Genomic DNA, 17,857 nt, shown 5'->3' with positions numbered 1-17,857 from the left:
AACAGTAAAAAATGTGGAACAGGGGAGTGAATATTTATGCAAGGCACTGCATTTGAGAAACACAAAATGTTTTAAACAAAGGCACATAAATAAGTGATTTTCTGCTTTTTGCGGTCAGCGGCACTTTTCCGTGAATGACTGCAGCACACGTTAATTTTATGAATAGAACACAGCTATTCAAATATTAAGCGCATTAAGTAAATATGTATCATATATTTATTATACACATTCGAGTTTCCCTGCACTTCCCTCATACAGAACCCAAAACTTGTTGAAATGAGAGATATTGAGTTTTACATTAGAAGACCTCTGTGTGATTGGAGTAATTTTAGAAGAAGCACAGTGACATTCTTTTCTTCGCATATCCCAGTTTGTTAGGAAGTTGGGGTCAGAGTGCAGGGGCAGCCATGATACAGCGGCCCTGGAGCAGAGAGGGTTAAGGGCCTTGTTCAAGGGCTCAACAGTAGCAGCTTAGCAGTGCTGGGGGGCTTGAACTCCCGACCTTCTGTTGTTCAATCCTGACCAGGATAAAGCGGTTACTGAACATGAAAGAAGAAGATTAAATCTATATAAGTGTTAACTATTCAAGTGACTAGTCAGGTAGGCTTATACTCATAATAACTAAATAATCTCTACAAGAATGATATCAGTAGTAGTTTTTTTTTTTTTTTTAAATGCATCCCCCTGGCTGTATGTGACACATCGCTGGGAATCCCTTGACCACTCTGAGAACCAAACTAAACAAAACTAAAATCTGTCAAAAACCTGTTTAAAAAAATTATTTGAAAACACTCACAATAAAAATGTGTTTCCGTGTAGGTTCAATTAAATGTACAGTTCAGCCAAAAATGTATTTATATTAAATAATATTTTCTGCCGAATACTGGCCTAAATAAATAACTACACTCAAGAGCCTATTGTTTATTATATTTACTATGAATTCCCCACTTTGACTATATTTTTGCATGAATCTACCAATTAAGCAGTTAGCACAATGTGGAGTCTTTTTTATAGTTGTACAGTTAGAAATGGAGATTAAAATTAAAAAGAAAAGAAAAGAAGTAATGTCCCTTCTCTCTCTTGGAAAACGAGATTGTCTAGTTCTAGTTGATGGCTTCAGTTTATCAATGGGTTTGGTTTTAGTTGTACTGACCCCTGGTGGTTAATTGTTTTATTTTCCCATTACACTTTATCCATACCTAGATTTATGGACCATTTATCCGACACAGGGTCACAGGGAGCCTGGAGCCTATCCGAGGGGACGCGGGGCACGAGGCGGGGGACACCCTGGACAGGGTGCCAACCCATAGCAGGGTACAACCACACAGACACACACCCATTCACACACTACGGACAATCTGGAAGTGCTGATCAGCCTACAGCGCATGTCTTTGGACTGGGGGAGGAAGTCAGAGTACCCAGAGGAAACCCCCAAAGCATGGGGAGGACATGCAAACTCCACACACATAGGGTAGAGGCTGGATTTGAACCCACAACCCTGAGGGTGCGAGGCAAACATGCAAAGCACTAAGCCACTGTGCTAACTATTAAATGTAACTATAAACTGTTAAGCACAACACATATTTTATTAATAAAAGTAAAATTGTCATTGTTGCAAATTGTTGTGCTATATTAGGAATAAAACCCATTGTTAATTATTTTTCTTATAACAGCATGCCATGGCGTGTTTTAGTCCCACGTCCTGCATTATGCTGGAATAATTCTATTAGAATAAAGGCTATATTAGATTAGTCATGTCATGTAGTTATTTGATTTGGAAGCAGTGATAACTCAGTGGTTAAAGATTGCCTACTTACTTATCTTGGGTGAAAGTGTCTGTCAAATTGGTACATAAAATGCTAGAATGTGTAAGTTACTAAAACGGTGGTTCTGTTCTGTTGGCTGGAAATGAAGCTCATGTTTTATTTAGAAATGTTTCTGTTCGGTGCTGTGAAATGGCTAATTGCTAAATATAGTACAAGACATGAGAATCCGTAATGTGGCAGCTGTGCTGTTTGTTTGGCCATCATGTTCTCAGTACTTGAGTGTTGTTGGTTTAGCAGTGGTTATTCTCTACTCAATATCTTTCAAATATCTGTGTGAATATTTGACAACGAATATCAGTCAGCGATGGTTGCAATCCACAGAAGTGTGGAGAAGGCGACTGCTTGGTGACTCCTTGCCATCTTCCAAAGCATTGCTTCAGTAGTTTCAGGGCTTGCTTATAAGCCTTCCTTACATCTAGATTCAAAACACGATATCTTATAAATGCTTTGTTATTGTATGTTTGCAAGGATCATACTTCAGAAATGGCTAAACTTATAATAGTATAATTACATCTAATTAAGATCGGATTAAGATCTTTATGGAACACAGATAATGTCTTAGATAATCACTGTGAAGAAATTATACATATACATTTAAATACATATTTATTTTCTATTATGTATCTATGTATCTAAGACGTTAGCAGTAGATCCTTTCTGTTGTGAGGTGAGACCTCCATGGATCGGATTTGTTTGTCCAGCACATCCCACAGATGCTCGATCGGATTGAGATCTGGGGAATTTGGAGGTCAAGTCAACACCTTGTAATGTTCCTCAAACAGTTCCCGAACAATTTTTGTAGTGTGCAAAAATTCTTATCCTGTGGAAAGAGGCCACTGCTATTAGGGAATATGGGCTGTACTTGGTCTGCAACAATGTTTAGGTAGGTGGTACGTGTCAAAGTAACATCCACGTGAATGTTAGGACCCATGGTTTCCCTGTAGAACATTGCCCAGAGCATCACAATGCCTCTGCCTGTTGCCTTCTTCTCATAGTGCATCCTGTTACCATCTCTTCCCCAGGTAAGTGACACACGCACCCGGCCATCCAGAAGATGTCAAAATAATGTGATTCATCCGACCAGGCCACCTTCTTCCATTGCTCCATGGTCCAGTTCTGATGCTCATGTACCCATTATTGGCATTTTCAGTGGTGGACAGGGGTCAGCATGAGCACTCTGACCGGTCTGCGGCTACACAGCCCCATACACAGCAAGCTGTGATGTACTGTGTGTTCTGACACCTTTCTATCCTAGCCAGCATGAACTTTTTCTGGCAATTTGTGCTACAGTTGCTCTTCTGTGGGATCGAACCAGACGGGCTAGCCTTCGTTCCCCACACACATCAATGAGTCTTGCATTTCTATAACCCTGTCGCCAGTTCACCCTTGGACATCTTTTGGTAGGTACTAACCACTGCATACTGGGAACACCTCACAAGACCTGCCGTTTCTGGAGATGCTCTTATCCATCATGCCCCCCAACAATATGTACTGTATGTATGTCATTAATCTTAAGTGGCAGAAATAGTTTTCCATATGAAGTAATTCTGATTAAAAGTGATTAAATCTGATTAAAAGTATCCAGTATTTGTAGCCAGTTAAACTCAGTGGGTGGAAAGACAACATGGCAAAGTAACTAACAAAAGAATACCATAAGTAGCACCACAGGCACATAAATAAATCATAGGGTCTCAAATCAGTGCAGATTGCAGGTCTCAAGGCAATAAAGACTTTGACTGGGGCATATGGGTAATAATGGAGGTGAAGGGGCCTTTTATGATTAGGTTTGGTTTATTGCTTTTGGGCCCTTTCTCAAAGCTAATTTAAAGGCCACCTGCAGAAAACTGGCCCCAGAGCACTGGTCTGACATAATCAGATGGTTCGCTGGTTAGGCCCGTCGCCCATTCTGGAGCATAGGCCGCTGACAATGGTCCTCCAGTACAGTATACAGTATATCCTGGTGCAGTAAATATTCGCTAATGGCAGTGGCCTCTTACAGCAGGATAGTGTGTCCTGACACACTGCAAAAAAATGATTCAGGAATGGTTTGAAACATGACAAAGAGTTCAAGGTGTTGACCTGGCAAACAAATTTCCCAGATCTCAATCCGATCATCTATGGGATGTGTTGGACAAACAAGTCTGATCCATGGAAGCTCCAGCTCTCAGCTTACAGGTCTTAAAGGATTTGCTGCGTCTTGGTCCGTCTTGGTACCAGATACCACAGCACACCTTCAGAGGTCTTGTGGAGTCCATGCCTCGACGGGTCAGAGCTGTTTTAGTGGCACAAGGGGGACCCACACAATATTAGGCAGGTGGTTTTAATGTTATGGCGGATCAGCGTACATTCACGCCATTTCAACACAGTCTCGGGTTGGATCTGAAATGGCCTCCTGTTCCCTATATCACCCGGGAAGCTGTGTAGGATTGACCATTTTTCTGGATATTACTCTCATCAGAGCCCAATCACTTGGGATTGTGGGTATTTTGCAATGTTGCTGCAGTCATAACAGTGTAACCCTCCCACTTCCGGCCTGTACATGGTGTTTATTCTGTAGTAAAACGTAACAGTGGAGGAGAAGTAACAGAAAAGAAGGTGGATTGAAGAGAAAGGCATTTTGGAAGATATGGAGTTTAGTTTTTAGGTTTACGCAGTTCCAGTAAATTTCTTCGCGCAGTACCGAGTCTGTTTGAATTTGCATATTCCTCCGGAAGTTAGCGAACTAGCCTCGTCGAGGTAGCGAGCTATATCACAGCTAGTTCCGTACAAATCCTCGTAGCGAGATCTTTTTCATCTTAATCCCTGTGCTAAAGTAAGTTCATTTATCATTTAACTAACACTAATAGTATCAGTAACGTACAGACTATAACATTGAGTGATTAGCGTTGTGTTAGCTTTGTCAGTGCAGGATTTGTTTAGCTAGCTGAACCAGAGCCAGTGGATTAGCAATGGCCGACCTGCTGACGGTTTACGACGACGGAGAGTCCAACACGTTCATAGACTGCACGGTAACTTCAACTGTTTTCATCACGTTTTCACATTCAGCCAGTTAGATAAAACAACCGGAGCTTTATTTAATATAGACTTGGAAGTTATTATTATTATTATTATTATTATTATTGCAGATAGAGGTAAATACACATTTTGACTGATGTAGTTGGGTAACCCGGATCAGTGTGTGTTTCTTATGGTGAAAAACCGAAACCAAAAATATTGCTATGGTGACCCTCTACATAGAAATGTCTCGATTTGTTTAATTTATTTATTATTTTTATACAGATTTGTGACAAAAGAATACGTGGGGAAACAAACTATAAGATCCATTTGACCACATTGCAGCATCTGAAGGTATGTACTGTAAACTGCCCAAGTGTAAAATACTTCATGTTGACAATCACATCATCTATAGCATCATCAACTGCAAATAAATCCCAGCACTAGGTGGAAAGAGAAGGCTAGACAGAGAGGGATGGATGGATCGAGCGGTAGATGTGGATGGATAGAAGGATATATGGATAAAAATGTAGAGATGGATGGAAAGAAGTGGATAGAGAGAGAGAGAGCTAGATAGAGAGGTTGCTCTAGAGAGAGATGGGTGGATCGAGCGGTAGATGTATGTGTAGATGGATAGAAGGATATATGGATAAAGGTGGAGATGGATGGAAAGACAGATAGATGGGAAGAAGTGGATAGATAGAGAGAGAGAGAGCTAGATAGAGGTTGATCTAGAGAGAGATGGATGGGATTGAGCAGTATGTGTAGATGGATAGAAGGATATATGGATAAAGGTGGAGATGGATGGAAAGACAGATAGATGGGAAGAAGTGGATAGATAGAGAGAGAGAGAGCTAGATAGAGGTTGATCTAGAGAGAGATGGATGGGATTGAGCAGTATGTGTAGATGGATAGAAGGATATATGGATATATGGATAAAGGTGGAGATGGATGGAAAGACAGATAGATGGGAAGAAGTGGATAGATAGAGAGAGAGAGAGCTAGATAGAGGTTGATCTAGAGAGAGATGGATGGGATTGAGCAGTATGTGTAGATGGATAGAAGGATATATGGATAAAGGTGGAGATGGATGGAAAGACAGATAGATGGGAAGAAGTGGATAGATAGAGAGAGAGAGCTAGATAGAGGTTGATCTAGAGAGAGATGGATGGGATTGAGCAGTATATGTAGAAGGATATATGGATAAAAAGGTAGAGATGGGTGGATGGATGGAGAGACATAGATGGAAAGAAGTGGATAGAGAGAGAGAGCTAGATAGAGAGGTTGCTCTAGAGAGAGATGGATGGATCGGGTGGTAGACAAATGTACGTGGAGATAAATAAATAGATAGAGCAGGACAGGGAGACATAGAAATGGATAGATATGTGGGAATAGAGAGAGATTGATATAGTAAGAGAGATGAATATGCAGAGAGATGGATGGATAGAGTGATGGGGAGAAAGAGCGAGAGAGAACAAGTGCAGAAACAATAGTGACTGAAGCAGCCCAATGTAGAAGAAGGTTCACTTTATTGTGTATGATAAATTGTGCCGTTGTCTCACTATGTGCAAAATTCTGAAATAACATTGTGTGTTATTACTTTATACTAATGTGTTATTACTATAATTATAACATGCTTCTTCTCTCAGTGATCTAGTCATCTGGCCTTTAAAAATTCTGTCCATTTCCTTACAATATTACACCATCTCGTCTTTGGCAAGAACACATCAGTTATCCTGCTCAGTCTTTGGATTTCTCCAAAACTAACACAGTTTTGAAATAATCACGTGTAGACGGCTGGATCCTCCATGACGCTGTTATGTTTAAAGGCTACAGACGTGTCTGCGTCACGGTGTTGTGGTGATCAGTGCCACTGGACGCTTCAGTCACGTTCCACATATCGACTTGATTCTCTTGATGCATCAACATCGACATGTTGCCGATTCTTTGTCTTACACTGGAACACTTACCGTATCGTCGGCTCAAGTTTTGTCGCTGCGGTTCCTCTTGCTCGGGCCGCTTCACGCTACAGGAAATGCTGCACACTTGTCAATCGGTGACGATTTTAAATTGACGTGCGTGTGCGATTTTGCTGGAGCCACACCCTGGTTTGGGGTCTGGAGAGCCTTCGTTAAAGAGGGGGGGGAAATGGGTGCGGATAAATCCAGTCGAAGAACCGATCATGATAAAGACCACAGCAGTAATGAGCATATACAAAGACCCTGTCTGTTGAAGATGTACATAAGAGAGGTTTCATTCAGCACCAACACATTTATAGCTTTAACGTTTCTTTTTCTGCTGAATTGTTATGGTCTATTTGTGAAATCATTTTCCCTCCACTTTCTAATTTCTGTACAGTCTTGTATGCCAGATTTCTAGCTTTTGCTCGAGATTCTGGTAGTTTTGTCCTTGGACTTGGCTAAGAACCACCTACTTTCAGTGGAATAGGCTGTTTGGCTGACACTGCAAACAACCAAATGTGATTTCTCACCACTACCTGCTTCAAAGTAAACTCTCTATTAACTTTTATTATATTTCGTCTAAGAGCACTTGATGTGTGGTGTTGTTTTAATCCCGTGACTAGATCTTGCTCTAGAAATCTCTTCGTTTCACTGTTCAACAGTTTATTTCCCATTGGAAACCTACACAGCCGTAATGAAAATTTAATCTGAATACTTCAAGGTTCTGAAGCTTGTGATCAGCTAAGTGTATAAAATATACGAAGCGCTCCGTGAGCCACATGTGGAGCGTCTGAGGCAGAGACTAATTTCTATGTCACTGCTGGTCGGTGTGCTGTAACGTATAGTTCTGATCAGAGTACATGGTACTAGTTATGTTCAGAGTGCTTTACATGCTCCAACATCTTCCCTTTCTGCACAATCCAGTCACATCCACTCTAGTTTACTCCGGGAACGAGAGAAAATGGATCTGACATTACGATTGTTGTTGTGGTTAACGCTCAGCGAGTTCTGCTCGTTTTGCTTTCTTCCTGCATCCTCACTACACAGGACGAAGTATAAATATTCATTTGTACTTCGTCACAAAAAACACAAGGTGGGTATTACACATGATTTCTGGATGGATTTTATTGGTCAAAAGGGTAAAGAATTGAAGCTGACTTTGCTTCTTTTCACCGGCAATAACACATTGCCACAATGTAAGTGTTGCATTTAACATGTTTCCTTTTGTTTTTGAGAGAAACTGCTGGCAAGTGTCTGCTATGAAATGCTTTACTCACCTGTACCTGTTTTTCATGCACTTTTGGCCTTAACTCTACAAAGAGGGAGAGAGCCCTAGCTGATAAGGGTAAGTCCATATAATGCGTCAAGATTAATAATGCGTCAAGTTTGATCATTTATACCATTAGTAGTCTGTTGAATAGCAGTTACCAGGAAATCCCGTTATGCGCCACAAAACGATCCTAAAAACATAGATGTGTATTCATGTGTAATGGTGAATCTAGGGAGTAATAAGGAAGCTTTTTAGATGTTGATGAAAACATTCATTGTTTTTAAGATGTCCTGTAAATTTTACGAAGGCTCTCAAATTTGTATTGTATGCATTTTAACCTACATTTCTCCCAGTGTTCGTTTCCTCTTCACACATGACCACTACCAATCTGGTAAACTGATCCTTTTCCTCCAAGGCACCTTCTTCTAAAGACTGCCTATGGGCATCACCGCAGAGCGAATAATCGAACTCTCTAGAAAGGTTCCCCAGATGGTGGATGCCCTTCTCGACTAAAAAGTCTGCCTTTTCAGGACGGGGGAAGGTGACCCAGGGAGACTGCATTTCCACCATTACAGAGTGAGCTGAAGTTCACTTGGTATCAGACCCTGTTAACAAGGAGCGTGAAACAGTAATCATTTCCACCCGAAGAGAGCATGGCTGATTATGCTATCGTGGACTCCTAACCACACATGGCTGTGGTATCACTGCATTACAACCTTGAGAATTTGAGCCATTTGGGACGCTTAACATCTTTGAGTCAAATGAATTGAGCAGACCTTGATACCGAACTGTGAGAAGTTACGTTTGATTTGTCCATCAGACAAAGCGAATGTATTTTCCCAGAAATGTGATGTTCAGAGCCGAAGAAGATGCTCCTCATCTACCGAAGGAAGCGAAAGGCCGTCACCCTGTTTGAGGGGGGCTTTTAATATGGTCTAAGATGAACTGTTACTTGTCCAGCATCGGTCTGATCTGTTCCAGACTTGAAGCCCAGGTGATACAATATCATCTGGATACACAGTGCCACTCCGGTGGAACCAGCACTCCTTCTTGAAGGGCATTGATGTTTGTTTTTTAAGGGCTGAGCCAAAAAAAACCCAACAAGGTGGAGATTCTGATACAGCTGCATTCGCTGTTCAGTGGTTATGACCTAACCACAGCAAAAGGTATACATGTCAAGTACTCCTCCATGCCAAGCAAATCTACACAAAAGCATTGAAACTCTTGAGTCAGTTGAATGAATCTGACATTCCTGAGAGAGAACGTACTGAAGGCCGAAGATCAGAGGTTTTTGCTTCCTTGTGAAAACCGAGGCTTATTTGAAGGATGGACTAACTGTGCAGCCATGAAATTTTAGAGATGGCTGATGGATAAGCAGTGTAAGCTATATCTGGTAGCCAGATGCGTTTGTGGATCTCAAGCCATCTGGTACCCAGACTAGGTCAGCTCTTATACAAGAACTTGGACATGGATTAGATAGTGCTGCCAGTGGATCTTTTCTTCCTGGCAGCTTGTTCAATCCCACTGAAATAAGCACTCGCTCTGGATTGAAGAGTTGGTGTGGGTATGCCCTGGCATGTAATGCTAGGGCTTTCAGATTCAGTTGGTTCATGCACGCAGCTATTTCCATTACAGCCTGTTGCAAACCTTGCAACATTGTGGCCTTGTTCCTATGCTGTGAATGGATCTCACCAAATGGAAGAAATAACACCAGAAAATCCCACTTTTGAAGATTTAAAACAATGTATTATGGAAAGCCTCGGTAAAATTTTTCCTTCTACAGTTTCGTTCACAAAGCTGTCCGGCACAGGTGTTCGGAGTTTACTACTGGAAGACCTTCGTTGATCACATGACTGAAACTGATCGTTTCAACCGTTAAACCTGTCTTGACAATTTAAATGGCGCAAGTACATAAGGACCTACTTAAATCACGGATTTTGCAGCTACCATTTGTATTCCAATCCTGTGTAAACAAAACAAATCAGTTCAATCAAGTTCATTTAATTTCCTCAGCATTGTGTTCCCCAGAGCTTTTACTGATTAATTTGTTTCCCTTAATATTCTGCTTGACTAATTTATGATGATTTTATAGGCATTATCCCCAAACCAGCCCCATTGCCACAATGGACCAGTATCAAAGAGTACTTGACATACCTGAACCTTAATGAACCCATAATTGGTAAGATAGAGCTGTGATGTGTGCTTAAGTTTATTAGAAAACGTGTATATAATTTGAATGTTCAAAATGTGAATGCTTTATTGAATGACTTGTGAATCCAATTGTGTATATATTTTCTATATAGTGTCTATATATATATTACATTTTCTGGAAGGAGACCACACTCTTTTGTATAGAGTAACTGTAATAACTTGCGCTATCTACGTTTAGGACTAGGTGACCTGGTACAGGAGGAGGATTTTTTCTCAAATGATGGCAGCAGCCTGTTGCGGTACAGGTGCAGACTGTGTACAGTGCAAATGGACCTCTGTGACATGGCCACTCATGTGGTGGGTCGCAGGCACCGGCAGAAATACTTGGTAAGACTGAGACCTTTTTCTTTTATTCTGGGTGAGGGGCAGAGAAATATAAGATTAGGATGTAAGCAAGTATTTGTAAGTAAACATTTCCTTCTTCTTGACCACAGCGGCAGTAACAAGTCTGGTTCTATGTGTTTTCAGGAGCGGCATAGGCCAGACTTAGTGACATGGGAAAAGACTTCAGAGAAGCAAGCAGGTGTTGTTGCGAGGGCTAAAGCTGCAATAGTAGAAAAGCAAGAGGGATGGGGAAATCCAGTGGTATGTATTCATACGTTTATCTTTTCTAACTGCCACATGGTTTGCTAATTACTTTCAAGAATGGGTGGTAATAACTTTTGAGCACGTCACACGCAACCAACTTTCTGTCCAGTCCACACTGCTTGTGTTCTGCAAGTGCTATTATCATAACAGCATGCATTTTTATATCGGGAGAATTAAGGCACATCTGTCTGCCTGTGGTAATGTATAGTTATTATAATGCTTTTTATTATAATAAAGGCAGTGGTGGCTCAGTGGTTAAGGCTCTGGGTTACTGATCAGAAGTTCGGGGGTTCAAGCCCCAGCACTGCCAGGCTGCCACTGCTGCGCTTCCTAACAAGCTGCAATATGTGTTCGGGGGAAAAAGAATTTCATTGTGCTGTAATGTGACTTATTAAAGTGCACCTATTATGGTTTTGAAACGTACCTAATTTTGTTTTAAATGTCTCAGACAATAGATTTACATGCATCCAAGGTCAAAAACACTTTAATGTGCTCATAATTTAAACTGCAGCATTACCTTATTTCTCCCAATGCCAAAAACGACTCGTTCAATGATTCGTTCTAAAGGATTCATTCTAAACTTCTCCTTTCAGAGAGCATGCGCCTCTCTGATTGGTCAGATGTCCCAGTCTGTTGTGATTGGTCTACCGCTGTCAGCGTGTTTCAAAAAGGAAACGCCCACTACCATAACGAGTTTCAGCTCTGTTTATTCGCGAGTAGCCGATGAAGACCAGAGGTGGGGCTTTTTGTTACCAAATTATGTAGGTTAGTACAGGAAATAAGTCTGGAATTACTAACGACTCGTTTCAGCTGTTCAGAATCGGTTCCTTCTTTTGGGAGTCAGTAACCCCCTTTGTCGTGCGCTTCAGTGTTTTTAAACTTTGCAGACGTTTTTGCAGTCACAAACAGCTCTATAACACACTACAAGGTAATATTTGAAAAACCATAATAGGTGCACTTTAAGGCTTTTTCTTCTATTGTACAAACACTACAGCCTACACAAGGATTTAAATATAAAGTAGTTTACAACATGTAGAAGGTTCATGTAGAAGGTGTAAAAACGCAGCAGCACAAACGAGGGTGCAGATGTGAACAAATCGTGCACCGCGATGCTTCCGATCACCTGCTGCACCACACACATTAACCAAAACGAGATTTGCTGTCAGTAGAACAGCTTTTAGTAGGCAGATGAAGTAGTGTTCATGGATCGCAGACAATCTTATTAGAATCAGGAACACACAAGAATGTGAAAATGCTGGTGAAACCGAGCAAAATAAAGTATAATGCAAAACAGTCACGTAACTCTTCTGATTACTCCCTGCAGGGAGACTGCATGGAGTAAGCAGAAGAGTTATGTGACTGTTTTGCATTATACTTTATTTTGCTCAGTTAAACAATACTGAGAGGAAATGAAAAATGCTAACAGGAGTCAAATAATATCGAAGCAAGAAACGTTGACCAAAGAGTTCTGGAGGTTTTGTCAGAGTGAGCAATGACGAGGGAGCACGTTCGCTCATTTTCCCATTGTCTGTATTAATACACTCAGCAAGATTGTCATACATTATTACCTTGCGTTAGCTACCACATTTTAGCCTACGTTTAGAGACTTCCAATCCATGGGACTGGGCAGAACATTGGAGCTTTTACTTGCTCAGTGGCTACCTGATAAATTTGATTTGTTCACTCTTGGACTGGGTTTTTTTTTTTTTTTTTTTAAAAAAAACCTCCTGAAATGGATTGAGATTGAAACTGAGGTTAGAATCATATCCTGCCTTCCAGAGAAACACTTCAGAAACATTTCAATGTGAAATGTCCTTAATAGTGAAGGTGGGTAACTGTACAGCAGAGCAGCACCTGTGAAATGCCCTTGTGAGGGGATAAAAGAGGACAAGAGACATGACCTTGTGTAGTAATGGCTAAAACAGTTGTAACCAGAGGTTTGTTTATTGTCACAGAGAGATTGTGTTCAGGTTTCTTGTTGAATATATGAATCTAAATATATACTTTCACCATAAAGCATGTGTGAATTTTGTTTCAATTTTTTCCTTTCAGCCACTCATGAGATCAGATAAAGGAAGATCGATGAAAAATCGAGGTGAGTGGTGTACTTGAGTCTACTCTGCTATGGTCTCTTATGTTAGTATAGTGTATGCACGTGTGTGTGTGTGTGTGTGTATATATATGTATGTATGTATGTATATATGTGTATAATATACACACACACACACACATAAAGGTGTATTTATTTATTTTTATGGCATATGAAGAAGCAGCACAAGTCCGTCCGTCTTATCTTCAAGGAAGAGCCTCTTCTGGGCAAGACAGGAGAGAGCAAGACTTCTACAATCAATCATATATGGAGGATGATTCTTACGGGAGGCCATCTCATTATCGTGAGGATAACCAGTATGACCAGTCATATAGAGATGATGTCTCTCAACACCCGTCCAGTTCAGGGGACAACCGATATGACGCACCATATTCTCAAGATGACAGGCAGAGAACGTCCTATGGAGAGAGAGATTCCATGGAAAGGCCTTATTGGGAAGATGAAATGAACATAAGGACTTTTCCAGGTGATGGAACTCAAGATGGACGATATATGGACAAAGGCGTTCCAAAGTCTTATAACGATGAATGGTACCCTGAAACAAATCCCAGCAGAGGATCATACAAGAGTAGAGAAGACGATGATTATTATCATGGCAACATTTCAGAAGACAGGTTCGGTAAGTCAGGAACGGACTATCCAGAGGGTGGGAGGATGCAAGAGCCGATGTACACGTCACACCATGGAGCAGGACCTAACATGGATGAAAGGCAGCGGCAGAGCAGAAACTTGCCGTATACAGAGAAAGGAAGAGAATGTTTCCAGGATATTGATGAAACTGGAAGACATGGGTCTTTTGAGATGCAAGACTACAACAAAAGACAAAGGTACTTCTCATCTGAAGACACCATGCCTGCGAAAAAGAAAAGGAAGAGCAGATTCTCTGATGCCTCACCACTAGAGATGGCACTTGCACAGAAGAGGTGAGGACGGACTTACTCGGATTGTGTATTGTGGGAGGTGGGATTGTATTGTGTGTATTGTGCTCTAGATGGGAGGCATGGCATTACTTCCTCTCCCCTGTCAATCAGAGCAGCACTAGCCAACTGTGGCAGTCGTGAGCTCATGTATGGCAATTGCCGCTTTCTTCCGAGTGTGTTAAGCTTCTCTGTGCACCTAGCATGAGTAGCAGCTTGAAAAGATGCAGTGGCTGGTCACAGTCCTCACCCTACCATGCTGATAGCTCTTGTGTGATAGGGGAGAGCAAAAGTATGTGGACCCCTGACCATAACAGCCATATGTGGTTCCTCCCCAAACCATTGCCACAAAGTTGGAAATACACCATTTTTTTTTTTGTATGTTGTAACATTAATATTTCCTTTCACTGGAATTAAGGAAGTCAAACTTCTTCCAGCATGACAATGCCTCTCAGAACAAAGCGCGGTCTGTAAAGACACTGTTTACCAAGGTTGGTGTTGAAGAACTCAAGTGGCCTGCACAGAACCCTGACCTCAACCTCACTAAATATCTTTGGGATGAATTAGAAAACCAACTTGATGCCAGGTCTTCTTGCCAGACATCAGTGCCCAACCTCTTATGCTCTTGTGGCTGAATAGGCAAATCAAGACAGCCACGTTCCATGATCTAATAGAAAGCCTTCCCAAAGAAGTGGAGGCTTTTATAGCAGCAAAGGGAGGACCAACTCTTTATTAATTACTCTTTATTAATTATTAATGTTTTTCAATGGTCAGGTGTCCACCTACGTTTGTCCATGTAGTATAACTAGTGTGTGGGAATTGGCAAATGACCAAACTCTGAGAAAAATGAACAAGCAAAGCTACTAGGTGAATTTTTATTTATTTTTTTGTCATTTTACTAATTACTTTTTTTCTTTAGCCAAATTGATGACATGATTTCAAACTACAAACAGAAAGGAAGAGCAATTCCCACAAAGAATCAGGTAAGTTTACAGAGCTGTACAAGCTCCATTTGTTTTGTGTTTGTCCTTTAAATTTTTCAGGTGTAGTTTAAATTTCAGGCCTTTTCTAAATAAACGTGTGTGTGTGTATGATAGGCCTCTGGAAGCAACATGGATTCAGCTGTAACTCCGCGTATGGAAAATGTTTTGGATGTTCTGGTAAGTCTGGACTATATCCTCTGCTGATCTCGTCAAACTAGTAGATCATTTTTGCTTTACACAAATTGCACATAAACATTACTTGAATTTTTGTACTTGAAAATATATTTTTTGTTTACTTGTAGAATGACATCCAAATTGAGAATGTGCAAGAAGCTAACTTCTTGAAGGATAAGTTATGCACCCTTCTTAAAGAGTTCCAGTCAAATAAAGTTCAGCGCACTCCGGTAGGAACCGAATTCATTTCCTTTCATTTGGGTTCTCTTCAGTAAGATTTGACTTGTGCAGTCTAAATTCTTCTTTTCATTTCCCCTGAATAAGGGCCAGGTTTCACACACTTCCATAGATTTTACAGACAGCTATCATGGTAGTAACAAAATGGAACATCGCAGAGATATGCCGGAGATGAGACGTTTAGATGACCAAGGCTTTCAGGAGCCTGCAAGATACGATCGTGACTTGCAGGGCCCCAGGGATTATTTTCATGCGAGGCATGCTGAAGAAGATCCAAAAAGCATGAGGCATAACAGAGGTCCTGAAGAACCTGAATATCAGTGGGATCCTTATAGAGAGGCCTCAGCTGGCCGATCTGAAGAACGCATGGCTCGCCATTCAGATGACAGAAGAGGTTACAGAGGTAAGCAGATCTTTTGTTTTATTGATGTCGTTTATTGTTCATATAGCAGAAATATTGCTGGTTTGATTCCTGGGGACAACAAGGGTGCTCTTACACCTATTAGTTTATATACAGAGTCAAATTGATACTTTTGGCTTGTTTGCTGTTTGGATTGGTCTGACACTGCCTGTAATTAAATTCTTGGATAATTATTTGAATAGTCTCATATCCAGCGTTTATTTTTTCTTTTGTTTGTCGGATCAAATCTCCAGAACAGACAGCATTTCTGCTGCACTAGAGCTCTGTGCTTAGGTTCAGTTTGTGCCTCGCAGCTCAGTTTAGCAGCAAATATCTAAAAAAAAAAAATTATTATTTTTTAAATACCCAAAACCCAAAATGCACTGCATGTTTAGTTAACTTCCTGCAGTTTGGTCGATTCTGGGTTGAAGCACTTACTGCAGTGGAATTGTGCTAGAGTTCACTTGGAACCAGTCCAAGACCACCTCAACTCAGACCTTCATTTTGGTCCCGAGTGAGATGCACAAATGAACACTACCAAAGAAGCAAACGCTGCAGAGTTCGATCCAAATTGACTAAAAGTTTCACATGTAAAAGCAACCTAAAAAAAAAAAAGTTTAACTTAACTTTTTTCTTTTTCTCAGAGGGTGCTTGGAATTCCAGAACTCTAAGAGAGGAAGAAAGGCTCTATGCTGAGGAACGTCATTATCAGCACGACTATCGTTCTGGTGGAGATCTCTACGACCCGTTTGAGCCTTCATCATCTCCACCTTTGGAAACGGGCTCCTCCACTCTTGACAAGCTTGCCTCTACACTTCTGGAACTGGTGGCACGCAAAACAAATTAAATGCACCCTTTGAATCAGTGTGTTCAGAAATAATGTGTAGTAATTATTTGGCCATTCAGTGTTGTTTGTATTTGTTAGTTTAACCCTAGAAAAACTTTTAAAGATAAGATGACCCCATTTGTGTGCATTTGTTTTATATAGTTTATGTCGTATTGATGGGTGTAAAAAAAAAAAAAAAATGTGGTAATAAACAATTTTTTGTTCTTCACTTCAGAGTTCTTTTTTTCAGTTATATTTTGGGCTACAATACATGGGGAAGTTGTTTGCTTGTCTTTTAACACTCCTTTTTACACAATGAAATTGTTAGTAGAAACATTTTCCCCTGGCAAATTGTTTCAAAATTGTCACTCTTAGAGTTGGTAACAATACTAAACTTTTCTCTGTAAAGTCTTTTGTGCATGTGGACTCTCCAATTTAATTCAGGTAATAGATTTCAATAGGAATGAAAGGCAAGAACCAGTTACTAAACCTGCAAAAAAGGTGTTCCATAGATGTTTCTATGTTCTTTTTTTTTTTAAATTTATATTTGGGCGGTGTGTCTTGTTGAAATGTCCATGTGCTGCCAAGTCCACCTTCTGGCACAGGCAACCAGGGACTTGTCCCAGAAAACAGGATTTATTGGTTAGCTTGCTAACTTTAAAGAAATAGTTTGGCTAAAAATTAAATTTACACAATTCCCCCCCCCCCCCCCCCCCCCATACCTCAAATGTAGCTGATTAGCCAAGACATGTGGTAACCAAAGTTTCTTTCTTAAACTTTGCACTAATACTGTTGCTAAAATAAAGTTCTTATCACACTTATCATCCTTAAAGCTCTTATAACTTGGCAGCAGAAAAGGGTAGTGAAATTACACTACGAAAGCTTGTATGTATTCAAAATACATTATGAAAGAGTACACTTATTGTACACTGCTTGCTTTCGTACCTTCCTTTGTTTAGGACCAACATAATTGTGCTGGTTCCAGCATGATCACAGACTTTCAATCAAATGCAGCTGAGAACTAGACTCAACTATGTGTATTTCGAGCACAGTTGTAAAGCAAAAACTCATCTAGTCATAGACGCTGTTGGATGCTGATGATTTCAGTCAAGAGCACACACCATCCTGGACATCCCACCATGATAGGCTACTTGTTATTAGAGAGCCCCTATGCTAATAGACAACTCTGGTGTTTTAAGTCACATTTCTGGGGTTTGTTGCAAATTATACCAGCTCCTGATTGGTTTTACTGCATGCATTCAATAAAAATACGAAAGAAAATTAAACACATAACAGCTACTTAATGATCACATGACACTGTGGTTTGGATGTTATTTGCTGCAAATGAAAAAAACAGTCT

At 40.6% G+C, this 17,857-nt stretch overlaps 1 protein-coding gene across 3 annotated transcripts; it reads left to right on the top strand.

Moving 5' to 3' along the window:
- The first annotated feature begins 4,235 nt into the window (after positions 1–4,235).
- On the top strand, positions 4,236–16,726 carry si:ch211-13c6.2 (uncharacterized protein LOC100000125 homolog). 3 transcript variants are annotated; one of them, XM_053613069.1, is made up of 14 exons: positions 4,236–4,638; positions 4,721–4,834; positions 5,106–5,174; positions 8,102–8,126; positions 10,144–10,230; positions 10,441–10,589; positions 10,731–10,847; positions 12,903–12,945; positions 13,118–13,883; positions 14,797–14,860; positions 14,975–15,037; positions 15,163–15,264; positions 15,359–15,674; positions 16,316–16,726. In XM_053613069.1, the coding sequence occupies exons 2-14, from the start codon at positions 4,775–4,777 to the stop codon at positions 16,516–16,518; spliced, it is 2,064 nt and encodes a 687-aa protein (XP_053469044.1). In that variant the 5' UTR covers positions 4,236–4,638; positions 4,721–4,774; the 3' UTR covers positions 16,519–16,726. The 3 variants fall into 3 exon arrangements, with proteins under 3 accessions (XP_053469044.1, XP_053469045.1, XP_053469046.1); XM_053613070.1 differs by having other exon boundaries at positions 4,710–4,834; XM_053613071.1 differs by lacking the exons at positions 4,236–4,638; positions 8,102–8,126 and having other exon boundaries at positions 4,819–4,834.
- The last annotated feature ends 1,131 nt before the right edge of the window (positions 16,727–17,857 follow it).

Source organism: Ictalurus furcatus, chromosome 24 (assembly GCF_023375685.1).
Source record: "Ictalurus furcatus strain D&B chromosome 24, Billie_1.0, whole genome shotgun sequence".
In the NCBI taxonomy this organism is placed as follows: Eukaryota; Metazoa; Chordata; class Actinopteri; order Siluriformes; family Ictaluridae; genus Ictalurus; species Ictalurus furcatus.
Note: the sequence above shows the minus strand (reverse complement) of the source record. Positions and strands in the feature narration are given on the sequence as shown.